Here is a 26,903-nt window from a genome sequence, read left to right on the forward strand (position 1 = left end):
TAGCAAAAGTTTCAAATATGAAGCATGCGCAGCGAGTCCCGAAGGCCCCCCAAAAAAAGAAGAAGGCCCCCCCCCCAAAAAAAGAAGAGGACGACTTTGTACAGTTGTGGCTAAAAGCTGCAGCTCGCTTGAAAGACCAGGGTCTTCTGTCGGCTTGGATATCCCTACATGAAATAATTGCTGACGGCACACTACCACTTGACAACATTGCACTCCTTCTCTTTCTAGACGTTGCCACTTTCTATTCTACAAAGAAAACATGTGGAATGAGATTCGCAAGTCAGACCAAAACGTTTTTGCAAACAGCTTACAAGCTTTTTGGTGGGAAGCTACTTCGATTCATGGCTGGCCCGAAAGGACTAGGTCAAGTTGTTGAAGGTTCGGCTGACTCTGGGAGATGCCTGTCATCAGAATCAAAGGTAAATTTCATTGTACCGTCAGTCAACTGCTTGGAAACACAGAATGTCGGAAGGTTTTAGCACAATCCGTGCACTGGAATGATGGTGGTTCCTTGACACCACAGACTTTCATGTGTCGTTTCAAGCACACCATGTTCTTGAATGCTTTGCCACATGTTGGTGTTGGGCATGTATGGGGTGCAATTTTCTTGTGCCTGTTGGAGTGCGCCTCGAAGTACACACGTTCCATGTAGCCTTTTCCACACTGTTCACATTCAAACGTTGGCCCATCCCCAGACCCATGTGCCATCTTGGCGTGCTTGTGGAGGTTGCTGGCAGTTTTGTACTGACGCCCACAGCCCCCACACAAATGCGCCTTGTGTGGGGTGGATGTATGTTTCGGTTCTCCCGGCTCCTGGTCAGTCTGGTCAGTCTCCGCCGGCACACTGACAGCTTCCTCGACCGTTCCTGGCACAACTTCCTCGGAACAGTCGAGGAAGCTGTCTAAAGTAAGTACTGATAAATCAGCCATCTGCAAAAAGCAAAACCTCGCACAATGTTAAACATTTGAACTATCCAGACAAATGAAAGGGCTGAATCCCATCCCCTACAATGCAAAAACATTGCTGTGTTTTCTCAAGAGTATGTCATACATTGCACACCAATCAAACTGGGCTTATAGCACGCATAAATCAAACACAAAGACTTCTTTATCTTTTTGTTCTGGACTTCAGCCCTTTAGCTGTTCTGAGCTGAAATGAGATGGACTTTAGCCTTCAATGAATAAAGTGAATGCTGATGCCCAAGTACGGAGATCTAAAGCGGACATAGATTTTCTATTGATGCAAAAAGTGAGAAGAGCGTTGGGTTTAATGCGTGGATATGCCAGAGTGCAAAATATAACGAGAAAACAGACGAAAATGGTCCTAAAAAGTAAACAATCTTGACCGTAGCCATCCAAATCTGGTCCGCATCCGGACTTTAGCTCCCGACTGACGATTTTATTGCAAGTTTTTGCCACAAATACAGCATCAGCCATCATAAAATTATAGCAGACGTTACCTGACACCTGTCTACAAACGCTCGGGTACAGCACAGGGTGTAAAACGGGGTTTACTTTGAGAAAACAGGAAAAAACTTACCAAGCGTCTGCCCGTGCGTGCTCCCGGAAGTGAATCTTGACCGATTTTGCCCTAGCCTACTCTATACGGTGTGGTTCTAGGCGCTCTGCAATGATGCCGTGTGAGATGGAATTTTATATAAGGCCAGTAGATTGCAGCCATCTCGCCGCATATTTACCTTTCACGGCCTATTATTCCAAGCCACACGGGTATAGGTAGACAATTATTAACTGTGCCTAAGCAATTTTGCCAGGAAAGACCCTTTTGTCAATCGTGGGATCTTTAACGTGCACACCCAATGTAGTGTACACGGGGGGGGAGTTCGGACACCGAAGAGAGTCTGCACACAAAGTTGACTCTGTGAAATAAATTTCCGCCGAACCTGGGATCGAACTCACCGTCGCTGACAGCGGCCAACTGAATACAAATCCAGCGCGCTACCAACTGAGCTACATCCCCGCCCCTTGCTTTTCTTTGAAAGGTTCTATTTGAATATTATTTCACTCTACGTGGACTGAACCGCAAATCATGTGTTTGGACTTCTGGTTGTAAGAATGGTTGTTCAGAATGGTGAAAGTATGGGGGTGACTACTTTGATATTGGCATGTTGACGTAAGCCTATTCCTTTGGCAGTCGTCCTTGGCTGGCGTGTTCACAAAGCGTGCTATCCTTCTCAGCGCAACTACTACCCCGCTCTTCTTGTCAAGTTTACTGCCTTTGCCACGAGCGGTGGACTTACGATGCTACGAGTATACGGTCTTGCTGAAAAATTGCAGTGCGTTCAGTTTCATTCTGTGAGTTCGACAGCTTGACTAAATGTTGTATTTTCGCCTTTCGCGACTTGTTTAACGTTCTTGGTGACAACGCGGCAGAATCGCACGAAGATCGAACTCTCGAAGAAAACAAGTTTATCGCTGAACATCGGAAATGTGAAAGCATTGCTCTTCCTGTCTGATCAGTCTCCCCGTTAAATCCACAGGCTACATTATTTATCAGGTAACTTACCAAACCGGAGTGTGTGTGTGTGTGTGTGTGTGTGTGTGTGTGTGTGTGTGTGTGTGTGTGTGTGTGTGTGTACACCGGATTACCACCATCAACGCACCCTTTTGGAATTTTCTACGTAACCTTACTATGCCTGCTGTGACATTCACGAGGATTATTGTGATTCTTGGACAATTGTGTGCCTGTGCTGGACTTGCAGGAAGACAAACGGCGTCGGAACGGTATTCGTGCTGCCAAGTGTGCACGTCCAGAGCGCAGTGTGAACCGAGAGTGAGTGTGTCATTGTGTGGAAGTTTTGCTTGATTGATTTATTCATGATTTAATTTGCTTTTTGGTTCAATAGTAAAATCTGTGTACGTTATACTTTGTATTTTGTGGTGTGATTCGCCGGAGTGCGAGACCCCCATCCCCGAACGCCTCTGTGGGTGAAATTGTATACTTGTGTAACGCACGGTGATCGAGTGTGTAGATGAGAATGTGAAAGTTGCTTTGGACCCAGATACACACAGCAGACACCAACGCAACAGCTAAGTTTCAGCCTGACAAAGAAATTCGAGTGACACAACTAATGGCTGTACTTGTTATTTCTCTATTAAAACAAATGTGTCAAGATCTTTAAGCCAAAACAAATAAATTGTCTGTTTCTATTAACATGGCTAAAAAAAAAATATGGTAGGTAGGTAGTTTTTTTGTTTTTGTTTTGTTGCCAGGACTGAGGATAGAGTTCTTGAAAATAACTAAATGACACAAAGAGACAAGACTCGCTATATATATATTTATTACAAAAAATGTGACAAAGGATATAAAATGATTGTGTTACCTGGTCTGGAATCTTCAGTAGTAATTGCATAAAAAAAGTCTGATATATCAATTATCATGTTAACTTTTTCTCAAAAATGGGTGCGTTAAATCCTAGTCTGTTTGTTTTTAATGGGCTAAGCAATCCTTGAACTGACAGAAAAGATGTACTTTAAAAATGTCCAGTTGCTTTTACCTATGTTTCTAATTGGAAGAGAATATGCACTCTTTTCTGTTCAAATGGGTAGAGGGCGGGGGTAGTAAAAGGATCACAGTTCAAGATTTTGCACGACAAGAGGTGTGTTTCTTTTAACTGTGATAAAGAGCGAAAACTCAACTTGGTATCTAACACTATTTCTGAACACTGTAACCACTTTAGCACTTTTTTTCTGTCTTCCAAACTTCTAATTCAGCTTCAAAAAGGATTAAAAAAAGTGGGTTTTTTTCTGAAATCAACAGTTAAATAACTATTTTGGATATTCTATTTTGCTTCCCTATTTATCTTCTTAAGTTTTTGATCATTTGATTACCTTGCTTTTCTATCAATTTGGAAGATAATATGTGCACTTTTCTGAAAAATGGGTAGGGGGTGGGGGTAGTAAAAGCATCACAGTATAAACTTTTACGCGACAAGAGGTGTGTTTCTTTTAACTGAGATGAAGAGGGATAACTTAACTTGGTATCTAACACTATTTTTGAACACTGTAACTACCTAAGCACTTTTAATTTTTGTCTGTCTTCCAAGCTTTAAAGGCACAGTAAGCCTCCCGTAAACCATCATAGAGCTCCCCGAGCGTCTACATACAGTACAAGCATACTTCCATTTGAACGCTCACCGAACGGGAACATCCTGGCTGCTTTCTGTCGAGCGTGAGAAATTTTCAAAGAATTTATTTTCGTGGACTTGGTCTTCTACAACAATGGTGCCTCGTTTTGGTGCTGGACGGCTGTTATGATACTGGAAATCACGCCCGGACAGTAAGCCTCCCGTAAACCATCACAGATACTGTCAGGCTTTTACACACAGTACAAACACCCTTCCATTTGAACGCTCACCAAACGGGAACATCCTAGGTGCCCTACGTAAAGAGCGAGCAATTTTTAAAGAATTAATTTTGCAGATTGTCTTGAACACTTTTTGGACCCATCCTGAACTCAGGTCAAACATGAGTTACTTCCCTTCGGGTCTCATTCTATCGATGTAAACTGGCGATAGCCGTGAATCGATGATTATCAAAATGTTTTTGGACCGTGGTGCGTTTTTGCGCTAGACCTAACTTTTAAAATCTGAATGATAAATTGACAGCTTGTTACACAAACATTCTTTAATCATAAAAGAATTCTTTTTTCATCAAGACAAGATCAGTACAATTCGAAGTTGTGAAAGTTTGAAAAAAGAAAAGCCCGGAAGCAGGGTCACGCAAGGGTCGTAGCAGACGACGGTTTATGCATATCGCCGTTCCTCTCAACAGTCAAAAGCCATCACTAGAGTTCTTGTGAACCACAGCCGTTTGTTTCGTGCATAAAAACGTGCTATTGTAAATAAGCTCACATCGAGTCGCATTCAAATAACTAACTGACGACTACATTGTGAAAAAGGGAAACTGGATCACACGGGTTCACGATGGCTCAGGGGTAAGATAAACCACGCAAAAATAAATTCTTTGAACATTGTTCGCTCTTTACGGAGGGCACCTAGGATGTTCTCAATCGGTGAGTGTTTAAATGAAAGGGTGTTTGTACTGTGTGTAAAAGCCTGACCGTATCTGTGATGGTTTACGGGAGGCTTACTGTGCCTTTAAATTCAGCTTATAAAATGAGTAAACAATTTGTGTTTTTTCTGAATTCACCAGTTAAATCACTCTGTTGGATGTTCTTTTTTGCTTCCCTCTTTCTGTTCTGAAGTTTTTGATCATCTGACTACCTTGCTTTTTTATTTGGAAGATAATATGCACTCTTTTCTAAAAAATGGGTGGGGGGTGGGGGTAGTAAAAGGATCACAGTTCAAGATTTTGCGCGACAAGAGGTGTGTTTCTTTTAATTGTGATGAAGAGGGATAACTCAACTTGGTATCAAACACTATTTCTGAACACTGTAACCACTTCAGCACTTTAAAAAAAATGTTCTCTGTCTTCCAAGCTTTAAATTCAGCTAATAAAACGAGTAAAAAAGTTTTTTTTTCTTCAGAATTCACCAGTTAAATCACAATGTTGGATGTTCTATTTTGCTTCCCTATTTCTCTTCTTTAAGTTTTTGATCATCTGACTACCCTGCTTTTCTATTTGGTAGATAATATGCACTCTTTTCTAAAAAAAATGGGTAGGGGGTGGGGGAAGTAAAAGTATCACAGTTCAAGATTTTGCGCGACAAGAGGTGTATTTCTTTTAACAGTGGTAAAGAGGGATAACTCAACTTGGTATCTAACACTATTTCTGAACACTGTAATCACTTTAACACTTTTAATTTATGTTTGTCTGTGTTCCAAGTTTCAAATTAAGCTTAAAAATTGGGTAAACAAATGGTTTTCTCATAATTCACAAATTAAATCATTATGTTGGATCAAGGTTGGATGTTCTATTTTGCTTCCCTCTTTCTCTTCTTAAGTTTTTGATCATCTGACTACCCTGCTTTTCTATTTGGAAGATAATATGCACTCTTTTCTGAAAAATGGGAAGGGGGTGGGGGTAGTAAAAGCATCACAGTTCAAAATTTTGCGCGTTAAGAGGTGTATTTTTTTTTAAATTGGTAAAGAGGGATAACTCAACTTGGTATCTAACACTATTTCTGAACACTGTAATCACTTTAACACTTTTAATCAATGTTTGTTGGTGTTCCATGCTTCAAATTGAGCTTCAAAATGGATACAAAAGGATTTTTTTCCGAATTCACAAGTAAAATCACTATGTTTAATGTTCTATTTTGCTTCCCTATTTCTCTTCTTCAGTTTGTGATCATCTGATTGTTATTTTGTTTACATTTTCACAATACAATATTGCAACTTATTCAGTAGTGTTTGCGTGAAAAAATCTGATACCTATGCTTAAACTTCAGTCGTTATCTTAAAATGTTGCGCGTTAAAGGCATATGTACGCGCTCCCGTGTTTACAAAGTGTAGTTTGCCCATGATCGATGTCAAACGCACCATAAGACCATGTAATGACGATATGTCGCCATGCGCGGACCATATACATGCATTACAGCTTGTTTTAGAGTCTCAAAAACTTTGGATGTAAACAAAGACGCGGAGTTATTTCCCTTGCGTCAACGCTACCTCTGTTGGCAAATCTATAAATAGGACGATCCAGATCAAAATGAAAATTAACATATCTCAACATTGAAGGGGTCCTAGACCACAATATTTTGCAGGGAACTTAATTTAGCATGTCTCCAGCTGTTGGTAAAGCAATTAGCGTGTATAGTCATCGAGTACATATGGCTTTAAGCCCTTTATATTTTGTATTTTCCTGATAAAGCAAACATTGAACTAACAGAAAAAGTAACTTTTAAAACTACCTAATCTCTTTGAAATTGGACCTCCATAGTATACTCCAGCCTTAAGTCGCGCATAACTGTTTTAAACCATACTGAGAGAGAGAGAGAGAGAGAGAGAGAGAGAGAGAGAGAGAGAGAGAGAGAGAGAGAGAGAGAGAGATCAAATCAAATCAAATCAAATTTTATTTTACGAGGGTTGTGGCATCTATATATATATACGACTAGTGTCTGTGTGTCTGTGTATCTGTGTGTCTGTGTGTGTGTGTGTGTGTGTGTGTGTGTGTGTGTGTGTGGTTGTGCGCGATGCACGGCCAAAGTTCTCGATGGATCTGCTTCAAATTTGGTGGGCATATTCAGGTAGACCCGGGACAGGACACAACCTGGTCGATATTTCAACACGTGCTCTCAGCGCGCAGCGCTGAACCGATTTTGATTCCACCTCAGCTATTTTGGTTCCACCTCAGCTACCCGGGCCCCCATACCGACACACCAAAGCCAAAGTTCTCGGTGGATCTTTTTCAAATTTGGACACCGTATTCAGCTACACCCCGGACACAATATCATCGATGAGATATTTCAACACGTGCTCTCAGCGCGCAGCGCTGAACCGATTTTGGTTTTTGTGTTCATTTCACCATTATAAGTAACTCTTCCTTATCTTCTCATCTTCTCCAGGTTTTCAGCGTTTACCTCCCTTCCTTCGTATGGTGCACTATAGTATGAGTGGGGCGTCTTCGGATATTCCCGGCGTTCTGTTACTATTTTTAGAAGGTCACCGCAGTGTCCAGAACGTAAATTGGACCCGTAAATTATCCTCACTGTAAAAGTGCAAAGGTCGAATCAATTTATAGCCACGCGAAAAATACACTGTCATCTATCTCTCTATAGATACGGCTTCTCTGTGTTTGTGTGTGTGTGTGTGTGTGTGTGTGTGTGTGTGTGTGTGTGTCTCTCTCTATGTGAGCAACACCTGGGGATTGTTCAGTTCTGTTTGTGATGTGGTCTGGCGGCTTTTGTGTATTTGTATGTACTGGCCTTCCTTTGAAAAGCCATAACAGTTCAAAAGGGCTTACAGATAAGCTATAAATTGCTCAATCCTGTTTGAGTGGAGTTCGCCTCCAAAGGTGATTAACACGGTTACATTCGTCGACAAGGATGGGACTCGATATGGTCAGGAATGGCATTATGGCCACTGAATCATTTTCGTGCTGTTCCCATTCCACGAATCTGGGAGGGACCTAAGCTTGGCGGGTCCATTGTTCGGACCCGGCGAAGCCGGCGTACGGCTCTAAGTACTTCTTCCCGGCGAAGCCGGCTACCCGGCGAAGCGGGTATTCATTCTAGTCTATATATATATATACAGTTGTGTCTGTGTGTGTGTGTGTGTGTGTGTGTGTGTGTGTGTGTGTGTGTGTGTTTGATCGCCATGCACGGCCAAAGTTCTCGATGGATCTGCTTCAAATTTGGTGTCCATATTCAGATACACCCGAAACAAAATCTGGTCGATGAGATATTTCAATACGTGCTCTCAGCGCGCAGCGCAAACCGATTTTGGTTTTTTTTTCGGGATCAAGTACCATAACTCTTCCTTATCTTCTCCGTGTTTTCAGCGTTTACCTCCCTTCCTTCGTATGGTGCAGTACGGTATTAGAGGCATCTTCGGATATTCCAGGCGTTCTGTTACTATTTTTAGAAGGTCACCGCAGTGTCCAGAACGCTTTCCTTGGACCCGTAATTTGTCCTCACTGTAAAAGTGCAAAGGTCGAATCAATTTATAGCCACGCGAAAAATACACTGTCATCTATCTCTATATATTTATATATATATATATATATATATATATATATATATATATATATATATATATATATATATATATATATATATATATATATATATATATACGGCTTCTGTGTGTGTGTGTGTGTGTGTGTTTGTGTGTGTCTGTAGAAAACACCTGTGGACTGTAGAGTTCTGTTTGTGATGTGGTATGGCTGCTTTTCTGAGTCTGTATGTACCTAGCTACTGTTACAAAAGAAACCCTAAACTACAAATTCTCGGAGCATTTAAAAGTCTTTACTGACGGATCCAAATTTGCAGACGGCAGCGTTGGCTGCACCTTTGTGATCCCAGATCTCAAAATCTCAAGGAAATATACTTTTAATAAAAAGACATCTCCATATTCACAGCCGAGCTATTTGCCTTGCTCATGGCATGCACTTTTATAAATGACCTCCCAGTCACACCGCGTGCGGTAGTTTTCTGCTCTGACTCGCGCTCTTCATTACAAGCTCTGCATCGAAACACATCAAATCGGGCAGAGCTACAAAGAGAAATCCTCTTTATATGTCACCAGTTAATCTCATCCGGCACATCCGTATCATTTCTCTGGGTCCCCTCTCACGTAGGGGTCCGGGGAAATGAACTGGCGGATGTCGCTGCCAAAGAAGCGGCAGAATCTAGCCCAGCTAACACTAACATCGGCTACTCAGTAACCGAGTTCTACAGTAAAATCCGTAAACTCATTCGAAGTCAGTACGTAACATCTCTGTCCTATCAACCCATTGATATGAACGATCTACACCCCGATCTCCCAACAAACCTCCTCACTATCTTCAGACGCCTCCGTGCCGGCGGCTGCCGCTTCCATATCTTTAACAAGTCCTGCCATTGTGGAGAACCCTATTCATTTCAACACATTTTCGCTCCATGCGCTACAAATAGAATTACCTTTAAAACCTTATATGACCATATGCAGCTCCATGGTCTGAGTCCCCAGGATTATTTGCGCAGTAGCAGTTCTCTAGGCTGGTCACACAGCTTGCTGCTGTGCCGACTGGTCAGGGACTCGGACATGGGGCTGTGGGTATAACTAAGCCCAGATTATCACATCAGCGTTTTCTTAGCGCATAACCACTTCATGTCCCAAATAGAAACTTATTCTGGGGACACAAATAGAAACTTTACTACTTACATCAGCGCCATCCCTCCTGATTCTAGCGACTAGCCTCTAGACAACATATCCTCACCCAAGGCCCACTAGTCGCCAAACTGTACATATTGTTTTTATTACCACGGCCTTCGTGGCTTACATCTTAATCCTTTTATTTGTAAAAAGTTTTGAGATTTATTGTTCGTGTTCCTCTTATTTGCTCATCTATTTGGTTTTATTGGTGATCCTGAAAGGTTCCACTTTTTAACTCGATTTGAATGAAAAAAAATCATTTTACAAACCCGTTATTCAAGATATAGAATACAGACTTATAATTCTTACCAAGAAACATCTTAACTACTTTTCATTTTAACAAATTCCACAGAGCATTATCAACTCAACCCCACCCCCTGCCCTCCTCTCCTTATTTTTTGTTTCTTTCTTTCCTCTTTTTGAAAGCGGACAAACACTCAAGTCCTTAATGGCTCAAAACCGTAGGACTTTTAATATTAATTTTAACGAGTCTGTATGTTCTGACCTTCCTCTGAGAAGCCATAACAGACTAAAAAGGGCTTAGAGATAAGCTCTAAATGTCTCATTCCTGTGTGAGTGGACTTCGCCTCCAAAGGTGATTATGGTGATTCGGCACTCGATTACATTCGGCGTCGTCAACATGAATGGGACTCGACATGATATGATCATGAATGGCATCATGGTCACTGAATCATTTTCGTGCTGTTCCCATTCCACGAATCTGGGAGGGACCTAAGCTTGGAGGATCCATGGTTCGGTTCATTCAAACGGGGGGCGGGTGTGACAGGGAGACTACCGCCGCCCTTCACAGCAGACGCTGCAGAGTTGTGCGCCTTAGAAGTTGTGAGATATTTATAGCTCTTTATAGCTCGCAAAGCAACACCTGTGGATTGTAGAGTTCTGTTTGTGATATCGTAAATATTCTGCATCAAATTTGGTGGGCATATTCAGGTGGACCCCGGGCACAAACTGGTGGATAAAAACCGGCGAAGCCGGGTATTCCTCTAGTAAGCAATATAAACGAGCTTCTTTTCAACCAGCCCTCGCCCAGAGAGGGACTATTCTAATCTTAAATACATAAATATATATATAAATATACAAACGTAAAACAATTACAAAAGATAAGCATGACAGTTAAAAAAAAAAAAAGATAAAAAAAGGCAGAAAAACTATTCACATGACTATATACAAGAGAGAGAGAGAGAGAGAGAGAGAGAGAGAAAGAGAGAGAGAGAAAGAGAGAGAGAGAGAGAGAGAGAGAGAGAGAGAGAGAGAGAGAGTAGTCACCGACATAGAGGGGAAGATAAAAAAAATAATCAACGGTAGTAGACGACGCGTGAAGAAAATCCGCTTGTGCCCAGATAACAGTGCAACAACAACAAAGAGAGAGAGACAGACAGACCGAGAGAGGGAAGGAGAGAGAGACAGAGAGACAGACAGAGCGTGGTGACACGGTGGTGGAACATGGGTACCGTCTCTGGGTCTGCATAAACAGTTGACTGGTGTCCAACCCGGGCCGGATTCTAATCCGCGACCTTAAGTCACACAAAACTGTTTCAAACCATACTGAGAGAGAGTGAGAGACAGAGACAGACAGAGAGACAGACAAACAAACAAACAAACAGACAGACAGACAAAGACAGGAATGCATAGACTATTGACAGAGAGAGAGAGAGATTCAGACTCAGACTCAGAACTCTATTACAAAATGATAAAGATTTTAGGCAAAGCATATTCTTCCAACCTCTCAGAGAGAGAGAGAGAGAGAGAGAGAGAGAGAGAGAGAGAGAGAGAGAGAGAGAGAGAGAGAGAGAGAGAGAGAGAGAGAGAGTAGTCACCGACAGAGAGCAGAAGATAAAAGAAAAGAAAACAAGAGGCGAAGCCATCAAGGCTCACGTAAGAAATCGACAAACAGTAACACAAACTCAATCACTCCGTCACACATACACACACACACACACACACACACACACACACACATACACACACACACACACACACACACACACACACACAGAGAAAGAGCATAGGTGAAACTGTGCAAGAAAGCGAGACACTAGATCTAGATCTGTCTGTCTGCATGTAGCCTACTAGGGACACGACTGCCAACTAGTCTCGGCGCGCTCAAAATAATAATGACCGAGACTTTCAGTACTTCCTTAGCGTGACGTCTAACCCTCTTACGTCATAATGTGACGTCAATGTAATGTGACGTCTTCAAATGTTAGAGTTTCTACCACAGACATACACACGCACGCACGCACGCACGCACGCACAGACAGACAAAAGTTAGCATCGCATAGGCTACACTTATAGTCACCTGGCTGGCTACAGTGGGAGGGTTACTTTGGGTGGTCACATTAGATATTATGTTTTTTGGAAAGTTCGTTTTATTTGCAGCCACAGTTCGGTAAACGACAAATGGCTAAACCCAACCACCTAAGAATGAGAAGCGTTTTTGTAACATGACCCATATTCTGCAAAAATGCAGCCATGACGCAGGGGGTAGGTTACAAAAAAACGTCATGTACCGCTTGACTGCATACGGATATAAGCAAATTATACCTTAAACGAAAGCTAAAGATTGTTGCCATCAGACAGCAAGTAAAATGCCTAATTCGTATACACAGTTTTATTTTTAACAACATCTGTATAACATGCGGACGACAAAACAGGAAATGCCATTTTCTCAATCGATATGTATAGCTAACTGAACACCCGGTTGAAACCGCAATCAAAAACATCTTGAAAATTGTTTATTCTCACAGCTAGAATTATTTTACATCAACAATTGTTAATTTACCGAGGAAAACAACAGTCATATAAGATAAATAATGGATGATTCTGAATCAACTCCGAAAACCGAACCGGGTCGAAGCAAAAAAGAGTTTACACATACACAGGCTTGAAAAAGGATAATTTGGTTCAATATGTTAGATTTTTACCCATAACGTTAAAGATCAGCTCAATATAAAAGGAAAGTGATCATTGTAAAAGGATTTTGCTATCGCAAAATAATTCAACTTCCGGTTTTACCACATGGCGTCCATAATATTATCAATTTATTACATAGCGTGCATTTGTCAGAAATTATACTAAATGTTAGAAGCGATCTTAAAGTGAAAGTAACGTTTAATAAAAGTATGCGCATTTACTTATTGATTGATATATGACTAAAATAATGGACATGTAATTTAAACGTACAAAACGACATTTTGTACACTACCTCTCTAATAAAAACGCGACTATGACCGACCGATATGTATGTGTAAATTAGGTCATTGTTAGTGATGAAAACGGGTTTTCTTTAAAAGATAACACGCAAACTGTGAAGTTCAAGGCCATAAATGATTTTAGTACGACTTCTTCAAAACAGGTCTGTTTTTCACTCCACCAGTTTCAGCTTTAATAAAATATATGTATAGCTGTCATTTTCAAAAAAACCTTATCTGCAATTCACTTAACCAAATACACCATGAACCCAGAAGATATTAGAGTGAGACACTTCACAGTGAAATATGTTATGATTCCCCTTATTTCAAAATATATGCATTTTAATTGGCAGACACGATTCACGTCGTAGGTACGTGTCGTCTGGTGAGGCAACTGTTAGCATTTTTTGTCGTAAGAATTGACATTTTTAAACATAAATCATGGAAAAAAAACTAATTCTACAAAAAGTGCAGGTTTTCTTGGTATAGTCAGTTAAAGCATCTTAAAATTCAAGAAATTGTGCAATTACGTGTATGTATTTGAAATGGCAGACAATATTGAATGAAAGTGATTTTTGACTGATTGAAACCCTACCCCCACTAACAAAATGGGCCCTGAGATTAGGGGTGTTAGTTAAAGATGACTGAATAATGGCTATGCTTTTCCCCTAAAGTATTCAAAACCTAAACATATACATAGGCAAGATGTTCTACATTAACACAATTAACTTTTTAAACATATACATATGCTTAGTACACGATACTTCCGGTTTTTCTACCGGATGACTTATACATTTAGGAGGTAAACACCTTATCGTAGAAAAAGCTTTATTTTCAAAAAGTGCAAGTAATTATTAAAAATCATACATAATATTTATATATAGGAGTTAATTTTCCTTCGAAAGTCATTTGTTTCAAGTGGCAGACAATGTCAGTTGGAGAGTTACATGTACGTAAAGCGTATAACTGTTGTCTGTTATTAGTGCATTGTGGACACATTGGCACCATTTGATCCTAAATGCTAAACGATGTCGTGATCATACCACAGTTTTAGGATAATTTTACATCGCATCGATTACTAAATTGATGGTAGAATTTCACTGATAAATTCTATTTCCGGTAGCGTCAGTGCCGTTATCTTTTTCTTTTTGTAATAAGGTAATAACGAATGAACCACGTGTCACACTCTTATGCTAGTCTTTAAATGACAATTCCAATTCTAGTAAGTTAAAAGGCATGTATTGCGCGTTACATACATTTATACCCCCCCCCCCAGGATTACAATGCAAGTAAACACATATAAAGAGATAGTAACGTTTTACATGGTTACACGTTCAGTAGTGAACGTAACGTGTGGTTTAACAAAATTACTTGCACATACAATAGTGAAGTCTGTCTGTGTGTCTTTGTTTGCGTGTTTGTCTATGTCTATGTGTTCGTATGTTTGTCTCTCCCTCTGTCTGTCTATCAGTCTGTCTATCAGTCTGTCTATCTCCCTCTTTCTCTCTGTGTCTCTGTCTGTCTGTCTGTGTGTGTCTCTCTCTCTCTCTCTCTCTCTCTCTCTCTCTCTCTCTCTGCGAGGTAGGTGCACTTAAAGAGAAAGCAACACAGTAAGAAATGCATTTCTCTACCAGGAATGAAGTTTGTCTGTCTGTGTGTTTGTGTGCGTGTTTTTTTGGTTGCGTAAGTGTTTCTCTATAAGCATCTCTACGTCTTTGTTCGCGTACATAAGTGCGTGCGTGCATGTGTGGGTGTTTCTGTGTCGGTTTGTCTCACTGTGTGTATGTCTGTCATTTTGTCGGTATGTTTGTGTATGTGTCTTTGTGTGTGTGTGTGTGTGTGTGTGTGTGTGTGTGTGTGTGCGCGTGCGTGCGTGCGCGCGCGCGTGTGTGTGTGTGTATGCGTGCGTGCGTGTGTGTGTGCATGTGTGTGTGTGTGTAAGTGTGTGTGTGTGTGTGTGTGTGTGTGTGAGATTGCAATTATTCCTCCTTTTTACATTTAGTCAAGTTTTGACTAAATGTTTTAACGTAGAGGAGGGAATCGAGACGAGGGTCGTGGTGTATGTGCGTGTGTGTGTGTGTGTCTGTGTGTGTGTGTAGAGCGATTCAGACTAAACTACTAGACCGATCTTTATGAAATTTGACATGAGAGTTCCTGGAAATGATATCCCCAGACGTTTTTTTCTTTTTTTTGATAAATGTATTTGATGACGTCATATCCGGCTTTTCGTGAAAGTTGAGGCGGCACTGTTACACTCTCATTTTTCAATTAAATTGGTTGAAATTTGGGTCAAGTAATCTTCAACAAAGCCCAGACTTCGGTATTGCATTTCAGCTTGGTGGCTTAAAAATTAATCAATGACTTTGGTCATTAAAAATCTGAAAATTGTAAAAATATATATTTTTTATCAAACGATCCAAATTTACGTCCAACATATTCTCCATCATTTGCTGATTCCAAAAACATATAAATATGTTATATTTGGATTAAGAACAAGCTCTAAAAATTAAAAATATAAAAATTATTATCAAAATTAAATTTTCGTAATCAATTTAAAAACACTTTCATCTTATTCCTTGTTGGTTCCTGATTCCAAAAACATATAGATATGATATGTTTGGATTAAAAACACGCTCAGAAAGTTAAAACGAAGAGAGGGACAGAAAAGCGTGCTATCCTTCTCAGCGCAACTACTACCCCGCTCTTCTTGTCAAGTTCACAAAAATAAACAGATTATGACGTCATTTTAAGTGGCACAAACGTGTACATGAATGCCTTCCCTTTCGAATGATTTACAGTTATAGAATTTCTGTCAAGCGGTTTAAGTTTTATGTCCGTTTTATGAACCCAACCCTCAAAACAAGAATAGTAACGCCAAAGAAGGAAAACATACACACAAACCAACGTTTTTCTCACCGTTGGTTTGGAATATTGCCCCAAAACTTTAGATTTAGTGTTGTGGTGTTAAAATCTATCAGAAAAATGTGTTTGCTAACGTGACGCCAAAAAGTAACCAAAACGGTCCTTAGCCGACTGACTATTACGTGAGCCAAAAAATCTGACGCGTGTTGCTTACAGGCTAGCCAAGGCGAGAAATGGCGAGTGGGGCGAGAAGTGCCGTTTTTTAGGCACTCTCGCCGCGAGTGACGCTAGGTATTGGCGAGATTACGCTAGCAGCCTCCAACGTTGCTAGCGTGTGCTAGCGTAGCGAGAAAACATGGCGGCTATCGACTCGGTTTCATGTTTGAGGACAACAGTTTTTTCAATTGCGATGTCAACAAAGCGAATTGGGAGAAGCTGAAAAGTGGTAAGTGATGTCATTAACTTTTTGTCCAAGTTAAAGCGCAGAACAGTGTTTCTTTGTAATCCCAGCGATTTTTTTCGAACATATACTGAGATGACTTTCGTCGTTGAGAATTTTTATTCCCAATAACACATAATAAAGAAGGATTTTTTGTCTGTCAAACTGTGGCTACAGTTGGGGACAGAAACTTACCAAACTTTGGGGACTTACTCAGTTAATTGCGGTGGGTGTTCTCTACATATTCAATGTTTCATCAAACGCCACCAAATGCCGCTGTAGTGTATGCGGGTATAAATTTCGAGTAGGGCAAGTAGACCTTTGACGTCAATGCATCGTGACGTCTTCCCTTTTTGGACTTATCTCTCGCGCGTGTCATGTGTATGTGTGTGTGTACATCAGTGTTTGTGTGTGTTTTGAAGAGAGAGACGGAGAGCGTGCGTGCAGTTATAGAGAGTGTGTGCGTGTGTGTGTGCATTCGTCAGTGTGTGCGTTGTGTAGTGTTGTCTGTGTTCAGTTGTGGTGTGTGTGTGTGTGTGTGTATGGAGAGGAGAGAGAGAGAGAGAGAGAGAGAGTTAGAGAGAGTTAGTTGATCGTTATCACTCAAACGAGACTATCAGAGAGTACCCCAGTTACTCATCAAGATGGACTGTGAATAGTGTGTTGGCTGTGTTGCCCGTCAAAATTATTGTAAGAACGGTACCTGTTGACATGTTTCGCATATTTTACGGTTCCCATACTGCATAGGTAAAGGTGCCTTGTATAACCCGACTATTCAGTATCAAAACACTGTTTATATTTGTGTAGGCAAGGGCGGATCAATTCACTTTGGAGGGGGGGGGGGGTTTACAAAATGACTGCGAAGATACAAGTTGACGGCGCCGAAGCCTCTAGGGGGGTCCGGGGGCATGCTCCCCCGGAAATTTTTTTGTATCCAAAGAAGCAAAATAGAGCTATCTGGTGCATCCTGAGCCAATAAATTACCTCTGAAACCTCTTTTTTATGGGGGGGTGGGGGGTTACGTAACCCGTGTAACCCCCCCCCCCCCCAGATTCGCCCTAGGTAGGTTTTAGTCATCACAACTAATCGCATTTTGCCTTTTGTTTCAGAAAGAAGATCGACGTACGTCAGATATGCCATCGCCACATGAAGACTTTCCGAATTTAGATCCACTCGGCATTGTGACAAGTCTTGATGAAAAGTATAATGACTGAGGACAGCAGTGGAAAAAGTGGTCACCTATTGCTGATTGTGTATACAGTGCAAAAGACAAATAAGCTGATGGTAGATTTCCAAATGAACACAGTAGGCTACTCTCAGATCTACTGCTGACGGGCAAGCTACAATCCAGGGCAGAGAACACTGCAGCGTTGAAATCAAACTCTTCATTTGTTCCAGGAAAGGACGTCCTTACAAATTAACATTACAACTCTGTGATACAAAGACATAGTGCATTATGTACTCTGAACAAGAGGCTGTGCTACCACAGGAACATCCCGAGAATTGAGTGGGACAGGATTAACAAGCTTCCCAGGGCTGCAGCGAGGAAGTACATGTTTTTTCTGTCATTGACCTTCATACCTTTCACATAGCCAGTATGAGAGATAATGGTCAATGGTCTTCTTGATGAGCATTCATGCCCAAGCGTGCGGAGCTGGTGGCTAGCAGGACATTCTGTCACTGGAAAATATCACAGACTTCGGACCCTGATGTGAACATGTCTGAGTGTGACCCTTGTGACGCCCATATCTTTAACTCTTAGTCGTATGACAAATTCAAGAATACATTATCTTGCTACGCAAGCTCTTGGGTAGGTTAATGATTGTAGACAAGCTTTGCCATGATTATTATGCTGATGCAGTTTAAAAGTGTGTGTGTGTGTGTATGTGTGTGTGTGTGTGTGTGTGTGTGTGTGTGCAAGTGAGGGGACAACTGCACCAACAACAAACATTCACACAGTCATTTTATCTGTTTGCTTTCTTTAGAAAATTATACATGGAGTTGATATGATGCGTTAGTTTTAACTCTGTGTGTGTGACAGAGTGAGTGAGTTTGTGTTACTGTTTGTCGAGTTCTTACGGGAGCCTTGAAGACTTGATGTATTGTTCTGACAATGACAAAAGCTTACTGATGAGACGCACAGACATAATTTGAGTTGTACATCCAACTGAAATTGAACAAAAAAAATGACCTTGTACAAATAGAACATAATGATAAGGCAAATTCGCAAACAAGACATCACAAGATTAAAAGCCTCCACAAGAAATGCCATTTTGCTACAGACATTTATTCCCTGAAAGCAATTAAGCTGTTCCCTTCTTAATCAAGACAATATGTAGCCAACACAACATTTGTATCCAACACTTTGTGTGTCACATTGTTGTTATATTTTGATGTAAGGGCAGTAATTTCATGTAAGGACAGTAACTGCTCTTGAGGCACACACACACAAATTATTTGTTGAAGATTAAAATAATGGATGGATTAACAGATTTGAGTGATTGTAAGTAGATCCGGTTTAAATCAATTAAATAAATAGCATGGGCAGGACATGTATGTCGCATGCTGGATCACTGCATCCCAAAGCTCCTTCATGGTGAACTCTGTCTGGAAAATGTGATGTTGGAGGGCAAAAGTAAAGATATAACACTAAAAGCTTCTCTAAAAACCCTTGATATTCAGTTCCAATCTCGAGAGCAACAGACCGAAATGGCGTAGCATAAGCTATAATTATTAGTGCCCAGAGAGTGGAAAAGAGAACAATCCACATTGCAGAGCAAAAGCGCACAATCCGGAAAACTAGAGCAGCCAGCACCCCAGCACCTGAACAGTCACATGCGGGAAGGGATTCGTGGCCCAGATAAGCTCATCAGCTATCTACGCACAAATCAGACCAGACATCCAAGCATACCATGTGTCTGCGGCCATCTTCAAAAAAGAAAGACGAACAACATTTACAATGAAGGTAAATCTTCTGTTTGTTTAGGTTGGAGCTACACATAGCTAATTAATTAACAACAATATGTGGAGACAAGTCTCACTGTATAATCAATGAGTGGCAAGGATAGGATTGTGTATTTTATCAGTAACACAATCCTGGTCAAAAGTTAGTATGCTTCATGCAGTGATGCTTATCATATTGAATTGAGAAGATAGTGACTTTGCTGGTCATCATTGACATTGATCTAAATTAAACAATTAGTGCTTTCTAACCTATTTGAAACTAGAACCTTTGGATTAATGGCGTTTAACTTTAATTCAGAGGAATTGCTATCAATTCATTTTTAACATCGTGAATCACTAAAGCTTGTGTGTAACTGTAAGATAACCATAATTTTGTTGTCTTGCGATACCAACTAGGCAACAAAAAACAAAAACAAAATAGGTGTGGTTAAAGTTAACATAGCCAAAAAAAATAGGGTAGGAAAGTTGGCAATCACTTTTTTTTTTTTTACTTTTTGTTCTTAATAGCAGAGCAACCAAGCGTGTAGCACTCGCAACCAAAGAAGATGCCACCATTTTTGTCATGGCAAGCGTCTGTTGGGCCTTTTTAGTAATTTCCCTTGCATCGTCTGCAGGACGACTCGAGCGCTTTGGCTTTCATTGCGTTTTCTGCACTTGTTTTCTTGGGGTTTTTTTGGTTTTTTTTGACAAATGTAATAAAAAGTTATAGGGTCGGCCCCCAAAAATAGGGTAGGTCGGGTTATCGTAACCACACCTATTTTTTTTAGGCCCTATCAATCAGTATTGTTTTATTTACTACGTTGTGGGTTTTTTCCAGGTATGATGTTAGCTTTGTTGATTATTATTGTTTGTACTCTTGTTTTAGGGTCACAGTTTTTCGACCTCGCTGTTCTTGTTTGGGTTGTCTCCTCCTTTCTGTAAACTCATATTCTTTAATTAGCATCTTTGGTGCGTCTGATCAGCTTATAACGTAAATGACATTAAACTGAACAAATAAATAACTTGGTTCCATATTTGAACATTTGGCAGTAAGTATGTTTCTTGTGAGTCAGAAAGATAACACCAGGAACTCAACCTTTACCAAGTTATTTCTTCACATTAAAATTTAAATGGAAGGTTACACAACGCATTCGAATATGCAACTCAATACACACTGCCAGGACTTGTTATTTACAAGAAATACAGCCTCGTAGAATGATATACGGTGGACTGTACTCAACACTTCCCTGAAACACAACAGTTATCAAGAAAGAACATTTGCAATTTCCAGTCTTCTTTGTGTGCAGACATGCAGTGATCACCACCACATTGACCTCCTTCCTCGTCTTCATCGTTACTGTCCGACAAGTCGATGTCATCCTCGTCGACGCCATTGTCTAAAATGATAAAGTTGTGTAGAACACATGCTGAGAAAATGAATGTTGGAACTTCCCGGATGATAGTCATGTCGAGATCTTTCAGTCTGCGGAATTTTTCATTCAACAAACCAATGGCACGCTCCACGTCGACTCTGGTCCTTGTCTGGGCTTTGTTGCAGGCAGTTTCAGATGGCCATTGTCGCGGAATGGAACCAGCAGGTAGTCGCAGAGAGGGTAGGCTGAGTCCCCAATCACATGGAATTCCGGAGGCAGATTACTTGCGACTCCAACGAGATCCGAGTTGCGGAAGACTCGGCTGTCATGGCCCGTGAACACATCCAGGAAGAGGAGATCTTTGTCGCAAACAACCTGAAACAAGTCGCGTAAAGCAATATAAAAATAATTCATCTATCTATCGGCCTGAAACTAAAAACCAACCACTACATAGACTACATACATGTCCTAACTTGCTTTGTTAGCCTAAAACGTAAGACTGAACTGGGTCCAGCTCGTCTCTGCAGAACATGGGAATGAGGTGCCTAATGTCCCATATTTTATTTATAATTCAGTGCATTTTCAGCGTAACCATGACATGCATTTATATATGAAATGATAACGAATTATATAAAATCATGTCTTCGAAGCTGAAATACATCCAAATTATCCATGCTTAGTCAAAGAATGCTTGACCGTAATGTTAATCAATTTGATCAGAATATGAGCGCATGAAAGTGCTGCCTCAACTTTCACTAAAAGCGGGATACGAGTTATGACATGCATCTAATAAAAGAAAAAGAAAGGTCGGAGGAACGATGTGTATGTACATTTTCATGATGGTGTTTTCTTGGAATTAATCCACACACCTTCATACTTGTCTCAACTCCCAATCTCGGTTACAAAAATAAATATTTTCCATACTTAAAAACACAAAAAAACCTCAAATACTTGTCTATAAATTCAAAGATTCAATTTAGAAATCATACACAGCATGTATACATGTGTGCATGTAGTGACTTAATTAAAATTACAGTAGATTCCAATGATGAAATGATACTGCTATTGTTACTCCAGTATTTCAATACAATAGGGGATAAATACACAGGCACCATAATGGTCAGGTCCTCCAACCTTTCAGTTCTGCCTACATTAACATTCCACTTATCTGAAAGAGATGTACGCGTCCCTGTTTTTATCCCTGGTTCCTGGTATCGTAATGTAAGTCCCATCAATGGCTCCCACGACGCCAGGAAAACCAGGTCTTGCTGACCATTTCCCAGCTAATCGCGCCAGGTCACACCTCCGTGGCCACTGGATAACATCTCCTGTAAAGAACAGACAATTGCATTAAAGTATGCAGATCACGGTGTTAATTTTATTCTAAATTATCTGACAGTTTACCCATGTCTGTACAATTTACAATTAAAGTCCCAGCCGAACCCAACCATGGTTAGATTTCTAGTGCATTTCACTACTGATTGAGCAGCTATGAAGGCAAGTGACAGATAGGTGAAAAATAGGAAAGTAGTATTGTGTGAGATACTTGTGACTGCCGGTGTTTGAGCCCCCAGGCTCCGGATCCGGCTCGCCGGATCTCGAGCCACGCTGACTTAAAAAAACAACTCGTGTGAATCTGGTAGGACACACTCACACAGCAAGCCTTCTTCTTTTTCACGATAATGAGGAATTCCCTTTACAGGGCAACAATCCTCAGTTTGGTTGGTGCGCCTAATTACCCTAGAGTGAAAGATAAAGTGGATAGTGTGCCTTTGGAAATTTAAAAAACAAAACAAAACAAAACAACAACAAAAAACATGGGTGGGTTGGTAGGCAAGCTTGCTTTACGCAATTTGCCCTGGTGCCCAAATTCAGGCCCTGGGCTCGTCTACCACCCAGTGCTACCAAGCGCAGCAACCGGGCCCCGACAAAACAATAAAACAGCACGGACAATACGGAGCAAGAGCGATAGAATCTACCTGTATCACTGCTGAGGGATATAGGGGGGGGGGGGTCTATTACTGAGGGGAGGGAGTGGGGCTGGAGAGGGGATGAATCTAGTGGGGAGGGGAGGGGGGCAGACAGGGAGTGGGTTTAGACAGGGGGTGCCAGTCCTCGACGTTGGTTCTGAAGGCCTGGGGCGAGTGCGCTCACAGCCTCTTGGGGGATGTTATTCCAGAGGCGGATTGCAGACAGAAAGAACGACGTTCTGTGTGAGTCGGTGCGGGACTGTGGGACCTGGAGTCTGGTGGTGTGCCCCCTGGTTGTTCTTGGGACCAGTGTCAGTGTGCATTCCCTTGGGGCTACCTCGACCAGTCCACTCATGATTTTGTACATCATGGTTGCCCTGGTCGCGGTGCGCCGTTGTATGAGGGGGTCCAGCTTGAGCCTGGAGACGAGTTCCGTTGTACTACTTGTGGGTTTGAAGTCGTGCAGGATCCTCCTTGCGGAACGACCTGTGTCATCTCCAGGCTTTCGGACAGGCCCTTTTGTGGTGGCCTGAACAGGATGGGAGCAGCCCCTGAGGTTTCGATAGACAAAGGCACTGGTTTTGTTTGCCTTCTTTTCTCTGTTTATGTAGTATTCTCAGTCTAAACTATCTTGTAATAAAAAGGGGTCTTTGATAAAACAGGAAGGGGGGGGGGGGGTGTGTTAAAAAAATGAGACCACTAGGAGGGTTGGGTTTACCAAGACAGTAGACGTAATTTACAGGGAATATGACGCAGTGAAAATGACGTGCAGGTTCTGGACTAACGGAGAATCGCACTTTACTTAAAACAACACCAAAGACAGGGAATACATGTCGCCCGCAAAGTGAACCTACAAGTGTGTTTCTTAGATTGCCGTTTAAAGTAAAGACTTGGCGCTAGGGACGGGTGGGCTCCAGTGTAAAATAACGGCCCTAAAAAAAGTACACTAACAGCAGTTGATGAGTTTCCCATCAATGTAATCACGCAATGGGTGACTAGCATGTTAATACAGAGTAAACCAAAATAGATAAAGCATTCTTACCTGAAAAACGTTCCTGTTCACCCAAAAGTGGCTTCGGAACTGACACTCGTTGTATCGTGGCACCGTAATTTCCACAAAGTTCACATTCCGCTCAATGTAGGCGTCCGGGACGTCGATTGGAGTTTGGTTTGCGGCTGCTTGCATTATTTTTCTGTGGCCTTGGCAGCTTTGTGCACCAACAGTTTCAGTGTCATCGACTAATTCAGATAGCACGAACTTTCGCACATCATTCGACGCCATCTTGATATGCTAGCCTCTGCCTCGTTTTCAATAAGGGCGTTGCTTAGGCTGCTAGCTACGCGAGCGCTCGCCGCGAGATATTCTCGCCTTTGCTCGCCTGTAAGCAACACGAGACTGATCTTGGAAAACGCGTGACGTAAAAACGAGATTTGATGACGTTATCCGTACACGTTCCCGTACACGTCCTGAAAAGTGCTGATCTAGATATTGTAAATATGTCAAGTTTTACCTAATTGTTTGCACACACCCTATGCCAACGTATGCCAAGCTACTCACCAAATTTGAGCTCAAATAACCCCTTGTATACCAGAGATACAAGTCTTAGCTGTAGACAAACAACCAAACAAACAAACAAACACACAGACAAATAAACAAACACACACACAAACACTGAAACAGACAGAGTGAAACCTAAAAGCCCCTTATTACATAAAGACGGCTTAAAAAGGGTATAGCGTACCATGCCTATCATGCGGCACCAATAGTCGGCGAACCATGGTGAAGTCCTCAATGGTGTAGACGCCCCCCATGTCAATCTCGATCCAGGGCCTAATGTCTGCGTCGGATGTGTGCATGCAGTACTCCCCTTTGTTGTTATGTGAGAAACCGTCCGTCAACAAGCATGGTTTCCATTCCTGACGATACGTGCTGCTGGCCGATACGGGCTTGTTGTACACAATGTTCACTGCAAGCAAGGACACAGACTGATTTTAGTTAAGCAGTATGTAAGAAATGTTAAGTCCTTTGTACTGGAAACTTGCATTCTCCCAGTAAGTTCATATATTGTACTACGTTGCAAGCCCCTGGAGCAAATTTTTGATTAGTGCTTTTGTGAACAAGAAACAATTGACAAGTGGCTCTATCCCATCTCCCCCCTTTCCCCGTCGCGATATAACCTTGAATGGTTGAAAACGACGTTAAACACCAAATAAAGAAAGAAAGAAAAAGGACACAGACTGACACAGTGACTAACACTGACCTTCATACCACAGGCACTCGACACTGTGATCCCGCCCACCTCGTGACGTGTGCCTGTGCTTCATACCAACAGGATAAATTATCTTATTCCCCCCTCTGCTTCTTTACCTCTGTAAACTTGTAGGGGTAGTTATTTTTCGATAATGACCCAGCAACCAAACAAATAACGACCCAGCAACAGCCTGAATCCTCGATAGTGCAATGGGTTGAGAAGTTGTTCTGTTTCGGTACTACTTTTTGCGACTGAAAAGTTCCGAACGCTCTAATGTACGAAGTATACATCTCTGGAGCAAACAATACAAACATACCGCATTTAAATTAACAACTACAGGCCTGAACATATGAATCGCCATATAAAATCCATGAGTTCGGTTGTTTTCTGAATCTAGATCTGCCGTGCTCAAACCGTTCATCACAAGCAATTTCCCAAGGCAAGTAACTCATACTTTGTCTAGCGAGAAGAGTAGTTCCCCTTCTTTTCACTCAGTTTCTTCGACAACAGACTGCAATCCGACGGTCAGTTTTCAACAATATTTCATTTAATAAACAGATCACACGCAACCAAATGCACACATCTCATCAATTTAAACAACATAAAGGGGTTTCATACACTATTTTCCCCAGAAAACTGAACTTCATACAGTTTTTAACGTTGGAACACGGGTGCAAAAGTTCGTCTGCTAGTCCCATTTGACGAAAAAACATTATCCTAAGCGATACCAAAACATATACGGAACACACAATATCTGCCTTTTCCGCCACAGCAGAATAACAGCATATCTGTGTACTTGATTTTAGTCCAAAATAGGAAAACTGACAAGAAGTGTTAACAGAATGGAATGATTTGCACGGAACTATACAACCGCGCATTAATCGATCGCCTGCGCAGGTTGACTGGTTGAGAGAATAGGATTCGATCAAACTTTCGCAAAAAAACTCCTCTTTTCTTTGAATAACTGAAGAAAGGAGGAATAAAGAGGTTACACACCTCGTCTCAGTGATTATAAAAAATAATGGTCTCAGTTCGCGGTCATGAAAAAGCTCGCTAAAGCTCGCATTTTTCATGATCCGCGAACTTCGACCATTATTTTTAATAATCACTGAGACTCGGCATGTAACCTCTACGAAGTTGTCTAAAGGTTTCTGGGGAGGGAGAGAGAGGGGTTACTTGACAAAAAGTGCATTATCTACAAGTAAATGTCAACTGTTGGCTGCAGTCTTCTTCTTCTTCTTCTTCTTCTGCGTTTGAGGGCTGAAACTCCCACGTACACTCGTGCTTTTGCACGAGTGGATTTTTACGTGTCAGTATGACCGTTTTTACCCCGCCATTTAGGCAGCCATACGCCGCTTTTGGAGGAAGCATGCTGGGTGTTTTCGTATGTATCTATAACCCACCGAACTCTGACATGGATTACAGGATCTTTTCCGTGCGCACTTGGTCTTGTGCTTGCGTGTACACACGAAGGGGGATAAGCCACCAGCAGGTCTGCACATAAGTTAACCCACCAGGCGGCCGCGGCCGGGATTCGAACTCACGACCTTCCGATCAAGAGGCCAACGTATGACCACCCCGCCACAGCGCCCGTCTATTGGCTGCAGTCGACGCGCGATGATACGTGCTCCTTTTGGGCTTTTCCCACGAGCTGATGAGTGATGTTACTAACACAAATAGATGAGGGGATTCTGGGGAAGTAACTTACTATAGTGCGGCAATCATGCAAACCTTGTTGCATATTACTGAACTTCCAAGGTTAAAGAAAACAAGCCGCGAAAGGCGAAATTACTACATTTAGTCAAGCTGTGGAACTCACAGAATGAAACTGAACGTAGTCCGCCGCTAGTGCAAAAGGCAGTGAAAGTGACGAGCCTGTTTGGCGCAGTAGCGGTTGCGCTGTGCTTCATAGCACGCTTTATACTGTCAAAACTTGACTAAATGTAAAAAGGGAAGGGCAGTGACCAAAAATAAATGATACAATATTTGTAAATGTGGATAAGCACTGAGGCGAAAAACTAACGTGTGTCTGTTTTTGAGCGCTTTTAGGGCACAGAAATTAGTGTTTGTTTTATA

The 26,903-nt window shown here is 41.5% G+C and overlaps 1 protein-coding gene across 1 annotated transcript; it reads right to left on the minus strand.

Moving 5' to 3' along the window:
- Positions 1-441: 441 nt before the first annotated feature.
- On the minus strand, positions 442-21,480 carry LOC138956663 (zinc finger protein with KRAB and SCAN domains 3-like). The gene is made up of 3 exons (XM_070327961.1): positions 21,475-21,480; positions 20,741-20,980; positions 442-930 (listed from the first exon to the last, which is right to left on the minus strand). Exons 1-3 carry the CDS (start codon positions 21,478-21,480, stop codon positions 442-444), a joined length of 735 nt encoding a protein of 244 aa, XP_070184062.1.
- Positions 21,481-26,903: the final 5,423 nt, after the last annotated feature.

This window comes from Littorina saxatilis, unplaced genomic scaffold (assembly GCF_037325665.1).
Source record: "Littorina saxatilis isolate snail1 unplaced genomic scaffold, US_GU_Lsax_2.0 scaffold_303, whole genome shotgun sequence".
NCBI lineage: Eukaryota > Metazoa > Mollusca > Gastropoda > Littorinimorpha > Littorinidae > Littorina > Littorina saxatilis.